General features: G+C 38.1%; 1 protein-coding gene across 1 annotated transcript in view; it reads right to left on the reverse strand.

Moving 5' to 3' along the window:
- The window catches only part of LOC131280543 (UDP-glucuronosyltransferase 3A1-like), a 55,763-nt gene extending 40,024 nt beyond the window's left edge, over positions 1 to 15,739 (reverse strand). The window contains exons 1-2 of the mRNA XM_058307765.2: positions 14,963 to 15,739; positions 12,085 to 12,186 (exon numbers count right to left, since the gene is read on the reverse strand). Coding sequence (XP_058163748.1) covers positions 12,085 to 12,186; positions 14,963 to 15,056 — 196 coding nt within the window. The 5' untranslated portion in view covers positions 15,057 to 15,739. The remainder of the gene's footprint in view (positions 1 to 12,084; positions 12,187 to 14,962) is intronic.
- Between the last annotated feature and the right edge of the window lie 2,425 nt (positions 15,740 to 18,164).

Raw genomic sequence — 18,164 nt, forward strand, 5'->3', positions numbered from 1 at the left:
CCCAACTATAGGCTGTCTAAGGAGACACACTATAGATTCAAAGACACAAAATATTGAAAGTAAAAGGGTAGTGAAATATATATCATTCAAACAGCAACCACAAAAAAGCTGGAATGACTATACAAATATCAAATAGAATTTAAAACAAAAACATAACTAGAGATAAATGAGGACATTGATAATGATAAAATGAACAACAGAGTTAGTAGTTGGAATTAGATTAAAGAGCCTGGACAGAACGTCTTAGGAGTAATGCTTCCACAATTTGTTGAGCTGCCTTTTTCAGTTATTTTGTTTATTTATTTTTAATTTGAAATAAAGTTATTTTTAAAAACTGGGATAAATGAAGAAATAATTAACACTACATTAATCATTGGATACATCAAAACCCCATTCTCAATTTAAAAAATAGAACAACTAGGTAGAAAATCAACAAGGTAATTAAAGACTCAAACAATAGTATAAACCAACTAGACATAATAGACATCAACAGAACAACCCCGTCCATCCAATAACAGCAGAACAAATATTCTTCTCAAGTGAAAATGTAATGTTTTCCAGGATAGACCATATGCTAGCACATATCATTTAAATCTCAAAAATTTTTAATGATAAAAATAACAGACAGGGACCAAGATGGTGGTATGAGACACTCGAGTGTTCCATTCCCTGATAGAATCTTTGAACAACTAGGCAAAACTGACAAAGCTGTCTTCCTGAGATCTTCAGAAAACAGTTAAAGGATGGCAGTAACTGCAACAGCATCAAATAAAGAAAATACAATTTGTATAGCTATACTAATATCAGACAAAATAGACTCTAAGTACAAAACTGTTATAAAAGACAAAGAAGGACATTATCAATGAATAAAAGGGGCAATTCAAAAGGGGCACAAAGAAGTAGCAATCATAAATATTTATGCACCTAATCAGAGTGCCCCAAAATACATGAGGCAACACTGACAAAACTGAAGGGAGATTGCATTAGTGATTTTGCTACACCACTATCATCAATAGACAGAACATCTAGACAGAGGATCAATAAGAAAACAGAGCACTTGAATAATGTGATAAACAAACTAGACCTAATAGATATATAGAGAACAATGCATCCCAAAACAGCAGGATATACATTCTTCTAAATATTTTTCCAGGATAGAACACATGTGGTGTTACAAAACAGGTCTCAATAAATTTAAGCAGATTGAAATTACACAAAGCACTCTCTCTGATCATAATAGAAATCAAGAAAAGGTAGAGAATGGGAAAATTCACTAATATATGGAGGTTAAACAACACACTCTTAAGTAGTCAGTGCATTAAAGAAGAAATTACAAGAGAAATCAGCATCTTGAGATTAATGAAAACAAGAACACAATATATCAAAACATATGGGATGCAGCAAAGGCAGTGCTGAGAGGCAAATTTACAGCCATAAACTCCTACATTATAAAGGAAGAAATAGTTCAAATAAAAAACCTACGTTATAAAGGAAGAAAGAGCTCAAATAAAAAACCTAACTACACACCTGGAGGAAATAGAAAAAGAATAGCAAACTAATATCAAAGTAAGCAAAAGGAAATAAATAACAAAGATTAGAGCAGACATAAAAGAAATTGAGAAAAAAAATAGAATCAACAAAACCAAAAGTTGGTTCTTTGAGAAGATCAATAAAATTGACAAACTCTTAGCCAGACCAATAAAGAAACAAAGAGAAAAAGTGTAAATAATTACAATCAGAAATGAGTGAGGGACATTACTACTGACCATGGAGAAATATAATTTTTTTAAAAGCTCATAAGTGGTTACTATGAACAACTGTATGCCAACAAATTTGACAACTTAGATGAAATGGACAATTTCCTAGGAATACACAACTAAGCTCCACTGAATTTAGAAGGAATAGATCTCAACAAACCAATCACAAGCAAAGAGATTGAATCAGTCATCAAAACCTTCCCAATAAAGAAAATCCCTGGAACAAATGGCTGTACAAGTGTTACCAATCATTCTGAGAAGAATTAATACCAAACCTACTTAAACTCTTTTAAAATATTGAAGAGGAGGGAATACCACCTAACTCATTCTTTGAGGCCAACATCACCCTAATACCAAAGCCAGATAAAGATACAAGAAAAGAAAATTACAGACTAATTGGTCTAATGAATACAGGTGCAAAAATTCTTAAAAAAATACTAGCAAATTGACTTGAACAGCATATTAAAAGAATTATACACCATGACCAAGTGGGTTCAAAACAAGAAAATAAACCAGCGTAATACACCACATTAACAAATTGAAGGGGGATCCACATAATCATCTCAATTGATGTGATAAAGGCATTTGACAAAATCCAGCATCCTTCCTTTATAAAAGCACTTTGAAAGATAGGAATAGAAGGAAATTTCTTCAACATGATATAGGGCATATATGAAAAACCCACAGCCAATAATGGACTCAACGATGAGAAGCTGAAACTTTCCCTCTAAGATCAGGAACAATACAAAGATGCCCATTGCCACCACTGTTATTCAACATTGGCTAGAAGTTCTAGTTAGAGCAGTTAGGCAAGAAAAAGAACTAAACGGCATCCAAATAAGAAAGAAAGAAGTGAAACTTTCATTATTGCAGATACCATGATCCTATATTTAGAAAATCCCTAAAAATTTACAACAAGCTGCAAGAGCTAATAAACAAGTTCAGCAAAGTAGTGGAATACAGGATCAGCAGGCAAAAATCAGTAGGGTTTCTATACACCACTTATGACAAACCTGAGGAGGAAATCAAGAAAAAAAGCCCATTTACAATACAAAAGAATCAAATATCTAGAAATAAATTTAACCAAGGAAGTAAAGAACCTGTACTCAGAAAACTACAAAACATTGCTAAAATAAATCAAAGACCTAAACAAATGCAAGGGCAATCCATATTCATGATTTGGAAGACTAGATATCATTAAGATGTCAGTTCTCTATACAAATTGATTTACAGATTGAATACAATCCAAATACAAACTCCAACAGCCTACTCTGCAGAAATGGAAGTCAATTATTAAATTTATTTGGAAGGGAAACAGGCCCCAGATAGCTAGAAACATCTTTAAAAAGAAGAATAAAGTTGAAGAATTCACATTCCTGACTTTAAAGCATATTACAAAGTTGCAGTGGTCAAAACAGCATGGTATTGGCATAAAGATAAACATATTGATCAATGGGATTGGATTGAGAGTTGAGAAATAAACCCTTACTTCTATGATGAACTGATTTTTTAAACAAATCAATTTTATTGATACATATTGATAAGGCATATGATTCAAAGTGTATAATCAATGATATTTGGTAAATCACATAGAAGTGCATTCATCACTTCAGTCACTGATTAGAGCATTTTCATTATTTCAATAATAATAAACAAAAAAACAGACAAACAAAATTCTTCACCTCTCAAGGTCAATTGATTTTTGACAAGGCTGCAAAGTCCACTCAGCTGGGACAGAAACAGTCTCTTTAACAAATGGTGCTGGAAGAACTGGAAATCCATATCCAAAAGAATGTAAAAGGACCCCTTTCATATACCTTAAATAAAAATTGACTCACAATAGATCAAGGGACTAAATATAAAAGTCATGACCATAAAACTCCTAGAAGAAAATGTAGGAAAGCATCTTCAGGATCTTGTGATAGGAGGTGGTTTCTAGAAATTATACTTAAAGTACAAGCAAAGAAAGAAACAACAATAGATAAATAGGACCTCCTCACAAATGAATACTTTTGTGCTTCAAAGGACTTTATCAAGAAAGTGAAAAGGCAGCCTATTCAACGGGAAGAAGTATTTGGAAACCATATGTATTTGTCAGCCAAAGGGGTGCTAATGCAAAATATCAGAAATTGGCTGGTTTTTATAAAGGGTATGTATTTTGGAGTAGGAGCTTACAGATACCAGGCCATAAAGCATAAGTTACTTCCTTCACCAAAGTCTATTTGGAACAAGATGGCTGATGACATCTGTGAGGGTTCAGGCTTCCTGGGTTGCTACATTCCTGGGGCTTGCTTTTCTCTGGGTTCAAGATTCCTTCCTTCCTGGTGCTGGCTTCTCTTTCCTCTGGGTGCTGACTTCCCAGGACTTCAGCATCAAACTCTAATATCAGAAATGCCCAACTCTGTTCTTCATCATGCCTTTTATCTGTGAGTCCCCACTTCCCCCAAGGGATGGGGACTCAATGCCCTAATCATAACTCAATCATGCCCAGGTACAGATCAGATTACAAGCATAATCAAATATTTCTTTTTGGAATTCATCAATTATATCAAACTGCTACACCATATATCTGATAAGGGATTAATATCTGTGATATATAAAGAAACCCTACAACTCAACAATAAAAAGACAATAGACCAAATTTTAAAATGGGCAAAAGACTTGAATAGACAATTTTTACAAAGAGGAAATACAAATGGCTAAAAAGCACATGAACTTATTGGATGAAGCAGAGGCAGAAATTCTCCTTTCTGAGTTCTGAAATCTTCAGTTCTGACTCTTAAGACCTCTAATTTATAGATGACCAGCCTCCACTCATTGCTGAAGGCAATATCTTTGTTGATAGAGGATGCAATCAGCCATGGATGCAATCAACTGATTTCTAATGCAAATCCATCTATGAAATACCCCCACAATCACAATCAGGCCAGAGCTTGTTTAAACAAACAACTGGACACCATAACCTAGCCAAGTTGACACATGAAATTAACCATCACAACATGTAAGGTAACCTGTGAATACCAGTTCCAGGGATTAGGACATGGATCTCTGAAGGGACACTATCTGTCTAGCACTTTCTACACTCTGGCACCCAAACATTCATGTCCACCCCAAATGCATAATGCAATACCCCATCCTGACATTGCTCAAAATCTCAACTTATTACAGCATCAACTCAAAGTCCAAAAATCTCATCTAAATCTCCTCAGTTCAAAAGTCTCAAATCTCATCCAAATAATCTAAATCAAGGGTGGATGAAACTCTAGTAAGATCCATCTGAGAGCAAAATGTTTCTGTATTTATGGGCCTGTGATACAGGAAAACAAATTATCTGCTCCAAAAACACAATGATGGAATATGCATCTGATACCTGTTATAAATCTTACTATTCAAAAAAGGGAGAAAATAGAATGGAGAAAAAGAATCACCAGACCCAAGAAATTTTGAAATCCAACTGGGAAGGCAATATTAGGGTCCAAGGCTCATGAAGAATCATCTGTGGCTTGTATCTTGTCCCAGTAAACTTTTAGCTCCATCCTTACAGTTATCCTTCATTCTTCAATAAAGCAGCATGTGTTTGTAAGTGAGTAATTACATCAGTTTCTTGCCAGTAGAATTTTGGAAATCAACAGCCTTCTCATTTCATCTTTTCTCTATCTCTTTCAGCTTAAACTTGCAGTGTTGCCACTGCTATAAAATTCTCAATCTCCTAGTGGGTGTCCCATGTATGTAATGGGAATTCATGATATTAGAAAAGAAGCTGTTCCACAGGTCTTTTTTAGGTAATCCCATCTCTATTTTTGTCTTATAATTATAGCAAATTTTGTAATCTTGACAGGCTGACAATTTCCCAAATCACGAGGTCCTTAAACCTTTTGCTTCGTAGCTCTGCTCTCAATGTATCTCTTTCCTCCTTCGTTTTATCATAAGCATCAAGGAGAAATAAGACTACCCTGTAAATACTTTCCATGGAAACCAACTCAGCTACATAGCCAAGTTCATTGTTACAAATTCTGCTTTCAACATAACCCTAGACTTGATTCAGTTAATTTCTCAGTCACATAAAAGCAAAGATTTCCTTTCTGCCAGTTTCCAGTAATATGTTTCTCAGTTCCTTCTCGGTCCTCACTGGAAGCACTTCTAATATCCATAATTCTTCCAACACTCTATTTATAATGGTTTATATATTCTTTAAGACAATGTTGGTTTGTTCTACCATGCTCCTCACTTCCATGTGAGTCCTTACTAGCAGATTTCTTAAGATTCATGTTTCTACAATGCAGTCTAGCCTTTTCCTATCATGCTCCTCAAAATTCTTCCAGCCTCCACCCATTACCAAATTCCAAAGCTGCTTAAATATTTTGAGGAACTTGTTAAACCAGCGCCCAATTCTGAGAAACAAAATTTGTAACAGAGTTCAACCAGAAAAAGAGAACACAGAGGACATCTATATCAAGAAATTCATTGCAAGGACGCGGCTTACATGATTGTGGGTGTCAGCAAAGCAAGAGCCAAATGCATGCCTGGAACACTCTGGCATAAGTTGAACCTGCTGGCTATAGTCATCTTCCTCAGGGAAGTTGCAGCTGTGCTCAGAGGCCTTTCAACTGATTGAACCAGGCCAACCCAGGTAAACTAGGATGTTCTACCACACTTAATGTCAATTAATTATTAACTTTAAGTACTTCTCTAAAAGCAACACCTATAATAGTGCTTGATTGAATAAATGGGGACTAACGACTAGCCAAGATGTTGCATAAAATTGATTATTGTAATGGTCATAAATTGGCCATGCACTTCTGGTGCAAAAAACTGCCCTTCTATGCTCCACACTTTACTGCATTATGGCAAACATTGCTGGCTTATACTGGGCCTTTCTGGAGAGAGAGACACACACACAGGGTTGCTTACACTCAACTGCCCGTTATACCCTAGGTCATGAAGGCATCATCTTGCAGGCATGGCTACAGAAACCTCTATGTGAAAATAAAAAAGAAATCTTTAGGAAAATGGCAGACCTTTTTTATCTGGCATATTCCTTGATGGATGTAGGATGAGCAAATACCTGAAAGTAATGTGTTTTTCAACCTATTGCTAGACACAATGGAAAGAATTGTATGTAAATTAGAAGGTAATGAGATACAACTCTTTCTTGGTGCCAATTCCACTTTCGGTGATCAAGAACACCCTTTTGAAGCAATGAAGTATGAAAACCAGCTTCAACTGGTTGGCCAGACCTGAGCAGAAGCCCTTTGCTGTGCTCACTTCAACTTGCCTAGTTAACATAGTAAATTTCCCACCCAGGGATGGAGTTATCCACCCCTTTTTTGATCATGTCATGTATGTGCAAGTGTGATTTCCTAAACATACAAATCATACAATTATATAATCAGCTATGCGTGTTCATCCACAGGCATAAAAGCTATTGCATAATCAAAGCAAATGCTAAGTAGTAACTTAGGTATTTAAGCAAGAGTGAAACCACAGCACTGGGAGTCGGGTCTGAGTCACTTTGAACTAACTTTGGTTCCTTACCTCTGTAAATGTAATAGATGTGAGTTTGCCTAACAATCATGTTATGTTTTCTTCACACCATCTGGTTATCCATAAAAGCACTGCCTTGAGGCCTAACACCCTGTCCTCTCCTTCATCAGATTTAAAAAAATGTATTTTTAAAAGTCATGAGTTCATGGTAAGATTTCCAATTCTGTTTAACATTACAGTGTTTTACTTTGGTCTTTGTATTTTACAATTCGATCTTTTTTTTTTCTCTCACAGGGACATTCCTGATTCCTAACATTATTAACCCATTAGTGTGTTTATCCTATACTACAAAGAAAACAATTGCAAATAACAAAGACAATATATTACTAACAAAACAATGGAATGAAATTAAAAATTTTTGTGGTTTTTTTTTAGTTCTTTAAAGAGGACATTATCCCTCTTCCAGATTCACTTGCCACTGGGAACCCCCAGGAACAACTGAGGTTTCCATACTTTACAGATGCAGCACCACCATCACTTGTGATGGAGCTCACTGGAGAGCTGCTTGTTTTCATGCCTTAACCAGAACATTCCTGATAAAGGACGGGACCCTAGTATCAGCAAAACCAAACAAACTTCAGACACTTAGCACTGATGCCCTGGCCAATAATTGTCCCATCTGCACATTTTAACAGAAACTTGGGCCACTGACAACGGTCAAGCTGTTGGCTCCAGCCAATGACAGCAACAATTTCTTGTCAGGTTTTCATCTTGGAGTTAAAAATCTTTGGGAATCCCTTGCTTCCAGATGGTCAAAAGAAATATCAAAGTCAAACACATCTCTACACATACTATGTCACAACATACGGCCTCAACAAGCCCCTAATTATTCCCTTAAAAAAATCCAAGCATTATGAATAGTGACCAGCAAACTCATTTCACAATACTTAGCTTTTAAACAATCAATCAGCAGAACTTTTACCACCCTTAAAGTCCTCAGTCTACAGGCCTCAGAAAGTCCCAGAATGGCTTATTTAAGGAAGCTCAAATTCACCTAAATAAAACATGGCATATTTCCATCATCAATCAAACATCAGAGGAAAATTGCAATATAGTCTGATTCCATTTTTGATGTTCCACTGCTCACAGAGTTTAAATTTCACTCCTCTTCCACTCCTTCTGCCCCTTACATGGGAAAGCTGATAAAGAACCATGAGTGCCCCCTCTTTTGGTGCCAACAGGAGGTTTAAACCACAGAGGAGAACATTTAGCCACTAACCACCACAGACACCTCAACCCACTCTCCTTTCCCTGCTCTCTCAAAGTCATTTTTTTAATTTCTTGGGAGCTGCCATACTCTCCTGAGAAAGCCTTTATGTAAGTAACATAAGGTTGCTTGGAGTATGTGTGGCATCATCATTATTTACATACAGGCCAAATTTTGCCTGAGAGTTCAACTTGCTTCTACAGAGTGGCCAAACAATGTAAAAGAAATAAAACTAATTCTACACAAACTCATCTAGAAAATTCAAAGGGGATCTCTCCCCAATTCCTTCCTGAAGGCACCACCACCCTGGTACCAAATCCAGAGAAAGACATTACAAGAAAATTGCAGAACAATGTCCTTGATGAGCATAAATGCAAAACTCTAAATCAAAATTTAAGCAAATTGAACTTAAAGATCATATAAAAAGTTAATACATCATGACAAAGAAAGCTTTATACCAGAAATAAAAAGTTAGTTTACCATTTGAAATTCAATCAATATAGTTCATCATATTAAAGGAATAAAAAGAAAACTTATATGCTTATATCAATGCATGTAGAAAAAACGAGAAATTGGATTTCATCAAAATTAAAGCTATGAGCTCTTTCAAAGACACTGTTAGTCATAGACTAGGAGTCAATAGTTAAATATACATATATATCTGATAAGGTGCTTATAACTGGAATGTATATAATGAACTTGAAAACTCAATAATAGATAACCAAAAACTTGATTTGAAACTTGGAAAAAGATTTGAACACACACTTCACCAAAGGAGATATATGGTTGTCAGATAAGCACAAGAAAGGATGCTAAACATCATTAGTTATTAAGAAAATGCAAATTAAACCATAATGAAATATTACTACATACTTATTAGATGGCAAAAATTTAAAAGACTATACCAAATGTGGACATGATAGGGATTAAATGGAATTCTTATGTCCTTCTACTGAGAATATAAAATGGTATAACTACTTTGGAAACCCAGTTGGCAGTTTCTGAAAAGTTAAACTTATGCCTACCATATGCTTCAGCCAGTTGCATCCTTAGCTATTAATCCATGAGGAAAAAAAAAGGCATGTGCATACATAGACTTGTACACAAAGGTTCATAGCAGTAGTATTTGTCATGGCCAAAAACCATGGCTAAAATGCCTATCAACAGGCAACTGGATAAACACATTGTGGTATATCTACACAATAGAATACTATTTAGCCATAAAAACAAATGAACTATTAATACACACAATAAAAATAAATTCAAAATAACTATTCTGAGTAAAAGCCAAATAAAAGTTCATAGCATATGACCCCATTTATATATATACAGATATATTAGCAATTGCCTAGCAATTGGACCAGGGGGCCAGGATGGGGAGGTAGTTGAGATTGTAAAGTAGCATGAGGAAATTTCTAGGAGGGGATAGATATATGTACTACTTTGACTGTGTTAATGGTTTCACTGGTATATACAAATATCAATACATATCAATAGTATATTTTAAATATGTACTATCTATTATATGCCAACTATACTTGAAGAGGACATTTTTTTAATGAAGGTAAGGAACTTCATGAGAAAATAGGGACCAGATTTATCTTCCACTTTAACTACTACAATAAAAAGGCAATACATATGAAAATGTTTTTCACACATTGGAAATGTTTTGCTAGGATGTGCAAACCAGCTGCAAAAATTTCCTAGGCAGTAGATCATGGAGGGGTACATAAGGCAAGTCAGGCAGTCTCCCTGAGATGAAGAGACAGGACAGAATTTGGAGATGGCAAAGCATCCAGAATTCACAGGGCAGATAGCAGAGAGGAGAGAGGTGCTTAAGGAGAAACTCTGGAATTCAAGTCTTTAGCACATACATGTGTGTTAACTATACGAGGTCAAGAACAGCCACCAGAAATGACCAGGCAGGACCATCTCCACAGACCATTCGTGCCTCTCTCCACCCCCCATTCCTCCATGCCTCAACACTTGGCATTTGCAGTAGATCTAAAGATAAGTTCTCCAATCAGTTTGATCAGTAAGAAAGGTGACTTTTTAATCCCCATGGGACTAACACCTATGATGATCTCGAAGTTGGTTCTGAAAATCAGAAGGCAAGTGCTTGTACTTTATTAAAACTCCCTAAACCTTAACAATATGAGATTGGCTTCACTTTGATGATGTCAGATATGACACTATCTGTATCACTACCCTGGCTTGGTGAGCACCACTTGATAGAGAAAGGGATATGCCCAGGTCACCTAATCAGAAGCCTAAGTTCAAGGCTAGGGGCCCCTCATAGGAGCCGTCAATCTGCTCTCTTACCTACTCACCAAGAAAGTCAGAACTGACTCTACCAGAAGGAGAGTCATTTGGTCAGAAGGTGCTCTCCCCAGGATGGCTTGAGAAGACCAATGATATATAACTAGGCCAGTCCCCCAAAGACAAGGAGGACCTGTCACTTGGGGGAACGTTCTCTTGGCAGACAGAGGCATAAGAGGCTGTGGTAGGGAAAGGAGAAGAGTCTGGACTTGAGACTAAGTCTTCTCTTAGGTTGTGATTCCAGATATGGGCTGGATGAGCAGTACATGTGAGTGTTAGAAACTTTTGCCTCTTCAATGTCTCTGAACTCAATTATTTATTAAAGTTATAAATTAACACTTGTACATCATCTAAACAAGTAACTAACAGACGGTTCAAATGTTTCAATATCCTGAGTTTGGAGCATTAGGACAGCAGTAATAACCCAGGCTTGTACTTTCCTTCCTTAAGGAACTCTAGTCTAACTCGACTGCAATGGGTTTACATCCACAGGAATGGATTAAATTTAAGAACATGTTTTTCTGGGGTACTTATAGTTCCAAATGACCAGACTTAACAAGCCAGAACTTATAGTCCCAGACACGTCCAACTCTGTTAATAACCCTCCATGTCAACCTGAACAAAATTTATTTTCTTCAGGGCCTCCGTTTCCTTGCCTGTCAACCAAGAAGAGTTGATGAAATTTATGAGATTCATTTTACCTAAAATTCTTTGGATTCAAAGACACAGTTAAGAATTTCTCACATCTTTAAGCATAGACTCTTGGGCAGCCATTGATTTTTCTAGAATAAAACTTCATCTAAATGACAGATCATGGCCATAGCTGCATAAAAAAGGAGTTCCCTGGGAAAGCATCTTTACATTCCACATCTCATAACAGGAGGGGCAAGTAAATTATGAGATAGAAAAAAACCTATCCTTCCATAATATAGCTGAAGATTTCATTCAATACATTTTTAAAATGCAGTATAAAGTAGTGTTTATAAAAATGATCTGTAATTATGAGGGGAGGTTTGTCTGGGATGGGGCTGAAATCCAGGTAAGAGGGTAAAATAGAGAGGTATGGAGTATGGAAGCCAGACCAACAGAGCCTAGAAGCTTTTCCAGCACTTTATATATAAACACACACAGATACCTTTTTCATTCCTTTGATCAAATTTTATTCAATACAAATTTTTGCTAAGCCTTTCTATGCAAAAGGTGTTGTCGTCCATTGCCAGGGGTAAGAAAATTCCAAGAGTTAGAAAGAAAAGTTACCTGATAACACAGAAATTGCATCCTGTTGAAGCATGGTTACATCATGACCATGATCTTGAAGAATCTGAGAAATCCGGTCCATCAGCAGATAATGGCTTCCACCTAGGAACAATGCACCAACTTCAGTTTTGTAAAGACAAGAACAGTATCTGAAGTACATGGGAAGAAAATCCTGGAAGGAGAGGGAAGGTGGGGAAACAGCGGAAGGTGTACAGGTTAAGACAGGTTCATCAGTGCCCTTTGGGTAATCCCATGCCCAGGCACCTGGAGCCTGATGCCCACATCCTTGGCATGCAGAAATCTTCTGTCATGGATCCCTCTTATGGTCCATGGTCTTCTTGAGAGTATAAAGAGCCTCTCTGTGCTTGGATGTGAAAGATTCATCATACTTGGAAGCATGCTGCATTTTTAACAGGGGTTTTGGAGACATCGGTTCCTAAAGAAAATAACTACCATGGTGGAAATTTGGCACAGTGGTGTGCACGTGCATTCTTAATGCACAATCAACCAGAGCTATTTCTGGAACCCTTCTCTTTGGAAAATTATGCCACTCAAGGATTCAAATACAATGGAGCTAAAAGATGAATCTGCAACACAGCCATTGGAGTTCAAAAAGGATGTGAAGCCACCATTTAGAGCCAAAATCCCCAATACGCAAGTGTATTTGGCAGGAAGTTTCTTGATTTGGGGCTGAACTTTGCTCAACTTAGAAATAAGACATTCCAGGACCGATATGGGAATCATGAAGTGAAACTGCTGGATCCTATTTGCATAAGAGACTGTGAAATCGCTTATCTTGGAGAATCCTAGGACCCTACAGAAAGAGAATCTCAACCCTAAGGGGAGGCACACACCAGTGTCTACTCCTAGGCCATGCTCCAGCATGGGGCTTTTTGCTTGAATCAGAGGGTTTCAGAAGCAGAGAAACAACATCATAACAAAGGAATGGCAAATGACAAGTGATGTGGGTTAGGTGGTGTTCTTGATGACTGTGTTGTGAGAGAAGGAATAGAAATAGAGAAATAATGGGTATTGTGGAGTGACTCAGTGCTTTTACATCAAGCCTTGTGTGGCTTAAGGAAAGAAAGCATATGCAAACTCCAAGTCCCCCTATTCCTCAGCCTGCCTGTTCTTGCTCACAATTCAATCCGTGCACAAATGCGTGCTGGAGGAAGGGTGCCCTGAGAGGCACCGTCATGGTGTTCCTGGAGAGCAAGAGTGCATTCTGGGGAAAAGGCAGGGTTTTTCGAACCTCACAATCCATACCATCTCCCTCTTGGAATCTGAAGTATGGAAACAGTGGAGCTTTGACTTCATTTTTCTTAAGGGTAGAAGGGAAAAATGGAGTTACAGGGTTTTTAAAGTGATTTTTAAAAATCACCACTGTAAAATAGTTGAAGTATGGAGGGTATGTTCTTGGGTTTAAACACACACACACACACAGGAGGGAGTGGGCATAGCTCAGTTGTTGAGCACTTGCTTTCCATGTACAAAGTCCAGGGTTCAATCCCCAGTACCTCCTAAAAAAACAAATAAACAACAAAAAAAGAACCACAAGAATAAATCCCTTGGGTTTGTCATTAAGGGGTCTGATGTCATGTTGCAAAAGGCACCTCATGCAAAGAAGATATCATTTCTACGGGACAATAATACAAGGATATAGGAGGGTATGGTATTTTTCCGTTTGGGTTAATGAAAACGTTTCTAAAATTGACTGGCTATCTGATGACAGTAAAACTGTGATGAAAATGAGAGCCACTTAGTGTACACTTTGAATGGATTGTACAAAGCATGGGACTGTATAACACAGTGGTGGAAGATGGATTGTGCTGGGAGATTAACAGAACAAATACAAGAACATTCTCTCATGAGCTATAACAAATAAATAACACTAAAACAATGTGTTAATAATTAAGTGGGCTGGAAAAAAAATACACCAAATGTAAGATATAGGCTATAGTTAGTAATAACTTTTGTTTTGTAACTTCACAACTTTTACTCTACAATTACTGTTTATGTAGGTGCAAATTAGATTAACTCAATGCCTCCTTCCAGCTCTAAGATCCAGATTCTTAGTGGTCTAAAATGACCTGGGAGCCCTGTCTTCTTTCAGGATGGTTTGAATAAGGTTTTGGGGACGCTTCATTCCTATGATGACACTCTATCCTGATATACTATCCCTCTTCATCTTCACTCCCTTTGAGCACAAGAAAAAGAAATAAAAATGGGGCCACAAAAAGCTGAATTAACAGCTACAGGAGTCCTTCCAAAACTTCCTGGAGAATGGACAAGAATAGGGGGCCCCACGAGACCCCACTGTTTCTATGATCCTCTCCTCTGCTCAGTTCTCCAAGTTCCATTTAAGAAAACACTCTCCCTCCTTCTTGTCATGAAATACTGTCCCTGCTCCCCTTCCTTCTGGATGCAGGTTAAGAAAATTAGTGTGTCTCCAGCCGCAAAGAGCCTAGGAAGGCTGGCCGAAGTCTCAGCTGGCAAGTACTGTGCATCCCCAAGAAATTTTGGGTAAACGCCAGACAGTCCAGCCGGCCCCCTGGGTCAGGTGGCCTGGGGTCTCACGCACTGGGCTCTAACTTCTGGGCCAACCCAGTGCAATGCGACGCGCGATGGGGAGCGCGAAAAGGGGCGCGCCCTAAGCAGGGAAAGAGAGGAAGTATTCTCTCGTTTTCTCCAGAACTATCTTCTCCAACTCCCGAAAGAGGAGGTCTCTCTCTGCCCTATAGCCCGCCCTCCTTTGGCTCCTCCAGCCTCGGGTACCAATTCAGCTGGGAAAACCAGTTGGAAAGACCCTCCCCTGCGCGCTCTTTCCCCTTGCAGGCGCGCGGCTTCACCATGCCGTATTCTACCGCCAAACACTCACCAACCAGGGACACAGCCAGGATTTTGGCGCCCTCTGAGAGCAGGAACCCAGGCAGAAGGAAGCAGAGGAAAATCAGCGCCCGCTGCCTGGCCATGTTCACCCTATCGCATCCGCTGAGCTGAGCAAAGGGATCCTAAGCGGCGGCCCTGAAGGCAAGGCCATGCAGTGAGAACTTTGGGAGGAGTGAGCGGCTGGATCACGCCTATCTTCTCTTCTACCGGTCCCACCTGACCAATCTGCCAAGGCCACCGAATCCGAGCGCCGATGGCTATTTCGTCCCCACACCACGGGAAGTGGGAAGCAAGGATTGGCCACCTGCATCAACTCTGCTCTGTCCTTGAATCACCTCCTCTCTTGTCTAATGCGTGCACCCAGGAATCCTAGGGACCTTTGGAAACCACGCGGACCCAGGTGATGCGGGCCCATTTCCCTTTTAGGGACCTTTCCCGAACTTACGAACCGCCTCCCCTCTAACTACCTCTACCTACCACACCCTCCTGTGCCCATTTCCCATTTCCCCGCGTTCCTTCTTAAACTCTCTAGGTAGTGTCTCAACCCGAGGACCTTCCCGGAAGCCGATCCCGAAGGAAAAACAACCTATCACTCCTAGATGATTTCTCTGAGGGCCCCTGTAGAAGGTAACATATGCGTGAAAGGTTGCTAGGGTTCTTAACTTGTTAAACATTCCTGGAAGACCAGGTCTTTACTGAGATCCTGAGCCTTTAAAGCTGAGGTAAATTCCTGCAAGCACATCTGAAAATACGACTGGAATCTTTGGATAGTTTCCACAACCATAACTCAAGACGACTTCCAGTTCTGCCCCTTGTAAGGTCAGCCAGGACACGCTACACCTAGAAGTTATTTTTGCATTCTCTAACCTCAAAACAAGCTGAATTGTCTCTGTCTACAGGATAAAATGGGCCCTTGTATCTGCTTGGAACAATGAACTGTCTTCTGTCTATAGATCTGATTTTTTTTTCATCTGAATTTAAAGCATTAGGTTCTGATAAATTTGTGCATTCTTCAGATAACTATGTCCATTTTGGTGAGAGGACAGAGAGAGCGAGCGAGAGATGCAGTACTTTTATAGCATAATCCTCCAGCCCCTCTACTATTCTAACATTTTTAGTAAACAATTATATTCATATCCAATTACATACCAGACACTCTTCTGCTGAGGATACAGCACTAACCAAAAGAGACAAAAATACCTTCTTTTCCAGAGTTGACATTCTAGTGAGGGAAGTAGATGGTTAACTGACTAAATAAAATATACAGCCCATTATTGGCCAATGCTACAGAGAAAAATAAAGCAGAGAGATATGCAGGGTCAGCTTTGAGAGTGGTAGAATTTTGGGTAAGTGATTAAAGGAAACTCTAAAAATCTTTATGCCTCTCAGAGGAATGACAACAGTGAATGACGACATTAAGTATTTACAGTTGATTTCAAAAAATGTGATAATTTTGTTGTGATTACATAAAAAGGGAGCCTCTTTGAGATGCACTCTGAAACATTGCAAATGAAGTATAGTGATATCTTAACTTGGCTTCAAAATAATTTAGGAAGTGAGCATCAAAAATGGGTGGAATTACTGGGAGTAAAGAAAAAGAAGATTAATCAGTAGTGAATAATCATTGAAGCTGAGTGTTGGGCACTGAGAAGTTCTACATTTATAAATATTTAAAATCTTTCACTTTGAAGTTTTTAAAACTCACCCACTACGATTCTATTTTTTCCTTGTCCTTTCAATTTTTGCATTTTGCCCTCATGCCATTACAAGCACTCATATTTATAATTGTTATATATTGATATCTTCCTAATGAAACAGCTCACCTTCCTTATGAAGATGCCAAGGAACATTGATAGAATGGTATTAACTTATCTACAGACCTTACTCAAATTTCACCAATTGTCCCAATAATATCTTTTGTAGTAATATTACTTTTCTGGTCAGGAAATCAATCCAGGATCACATGCAGCAATTTATTTTCATGTCTATTTCATATCCTTTAGAAGGAAATGGTTTGTCAAACCTTTTCTTTGTTTTTCATGACAATGACAATTTGAAGAGTACAGGCCATTTATTTTGTAGAATGTTGATTTAGATATATATTTGGTATGTAAAATATGTATTTCTATGATTCCAAAAGCCAAACCATATAAAAAGTAAACCCACAGACATGCAATTCCCTTTTCTGTACCTTCCACCTTATTCCAACATCCTCATAGAAAATCTGTCACATTTTTCTCTGATTCCATCTTCCTGTATTTTTTTTCCAAAGTAACTCATCTAGATGTATATTTTTAAATCCCCCTTTCTGATTTCCTACATGAAGGGGAACATACTATAATGGCCTCTTGTGCTTTACTCTTTAACTTAACAATATTGGAATTCACTCCCTATCAGTATAAAGTGCTCTTGCCCCTTCTGGTTATAGCATCATAATATTCCAACCTGTGGCTGTGCCATAGTTTCTTTTCTCATTTTCAATAAATCTTTATCTATTAGGGATAGTAACCCTTTACGTATAAATCACAAATATTCTTCTCCCAGTTTTTCGTTTGTATTTTGTCTCTGCTTATGGTGGGTTTTGCCATGCAAAGGATTTTTTTTTAATGTTGTCTAATTTGTTGACCTTTCTTTTATTGTATCAGAATTTTTGAGTCATAGTTAGTCAGCCTTCCCTACCTACAGTTTATGGAGAAATTCATCCATTTTTTAGTACTTCGATGGTATCGTTTTTTCATATGTAGATCTTTGATGCATTTGGGGTTTATCCTGGGTTATGTTGTGAGGTAAGATCCAATATTGTCTTATTTCTAAATGACTATCCAGTGGTGCCAGCACTATTTATCCCAGGTAGCATGCCAGGTGCTGTAACAACAGGATAAACAGTACTAAACCCCTGCCCTTTAGGACTTTGTGGTTGCTAAATAGAGGGACAGATATGCTTACAAATGATCTCATACTAGGAAGACAAATATTTCAAGAGAGGATGCAGTGAGTTCAATTGTAGCTGTGCTGCTCAGGTACAGTCACACCAACAAGACAAAAACACTGAGTACTGAAGAATAAGTAGGAGTTCTGAAGTCCAACAAGAGTGGGGTGGTGCTTCTGACAGAAGAACAAAATAAACAAAGACACCAAGGTACTAAACAGCACAGTGTGTTTGGGGTGGGTGCAGGGTAGTTTTTGAGGAG

The sequence above is a fragment of the Dasypus novemcinctus genome, chromosome 2, assembly GCF_030445035.2.
Source record: "Dasypus novemcinctus isolate mDasNov1 chromosome 2, mDasNov1.1.hap2, whole genome shotgun sequence".
In the NCBI taxonomy this organism is placed as follows: Eukaryota; Metazoa; Chordata; class Mammalia; order Cingulata; family Dasypodidae; genus Dasypus; species Dasypus novemcinctus.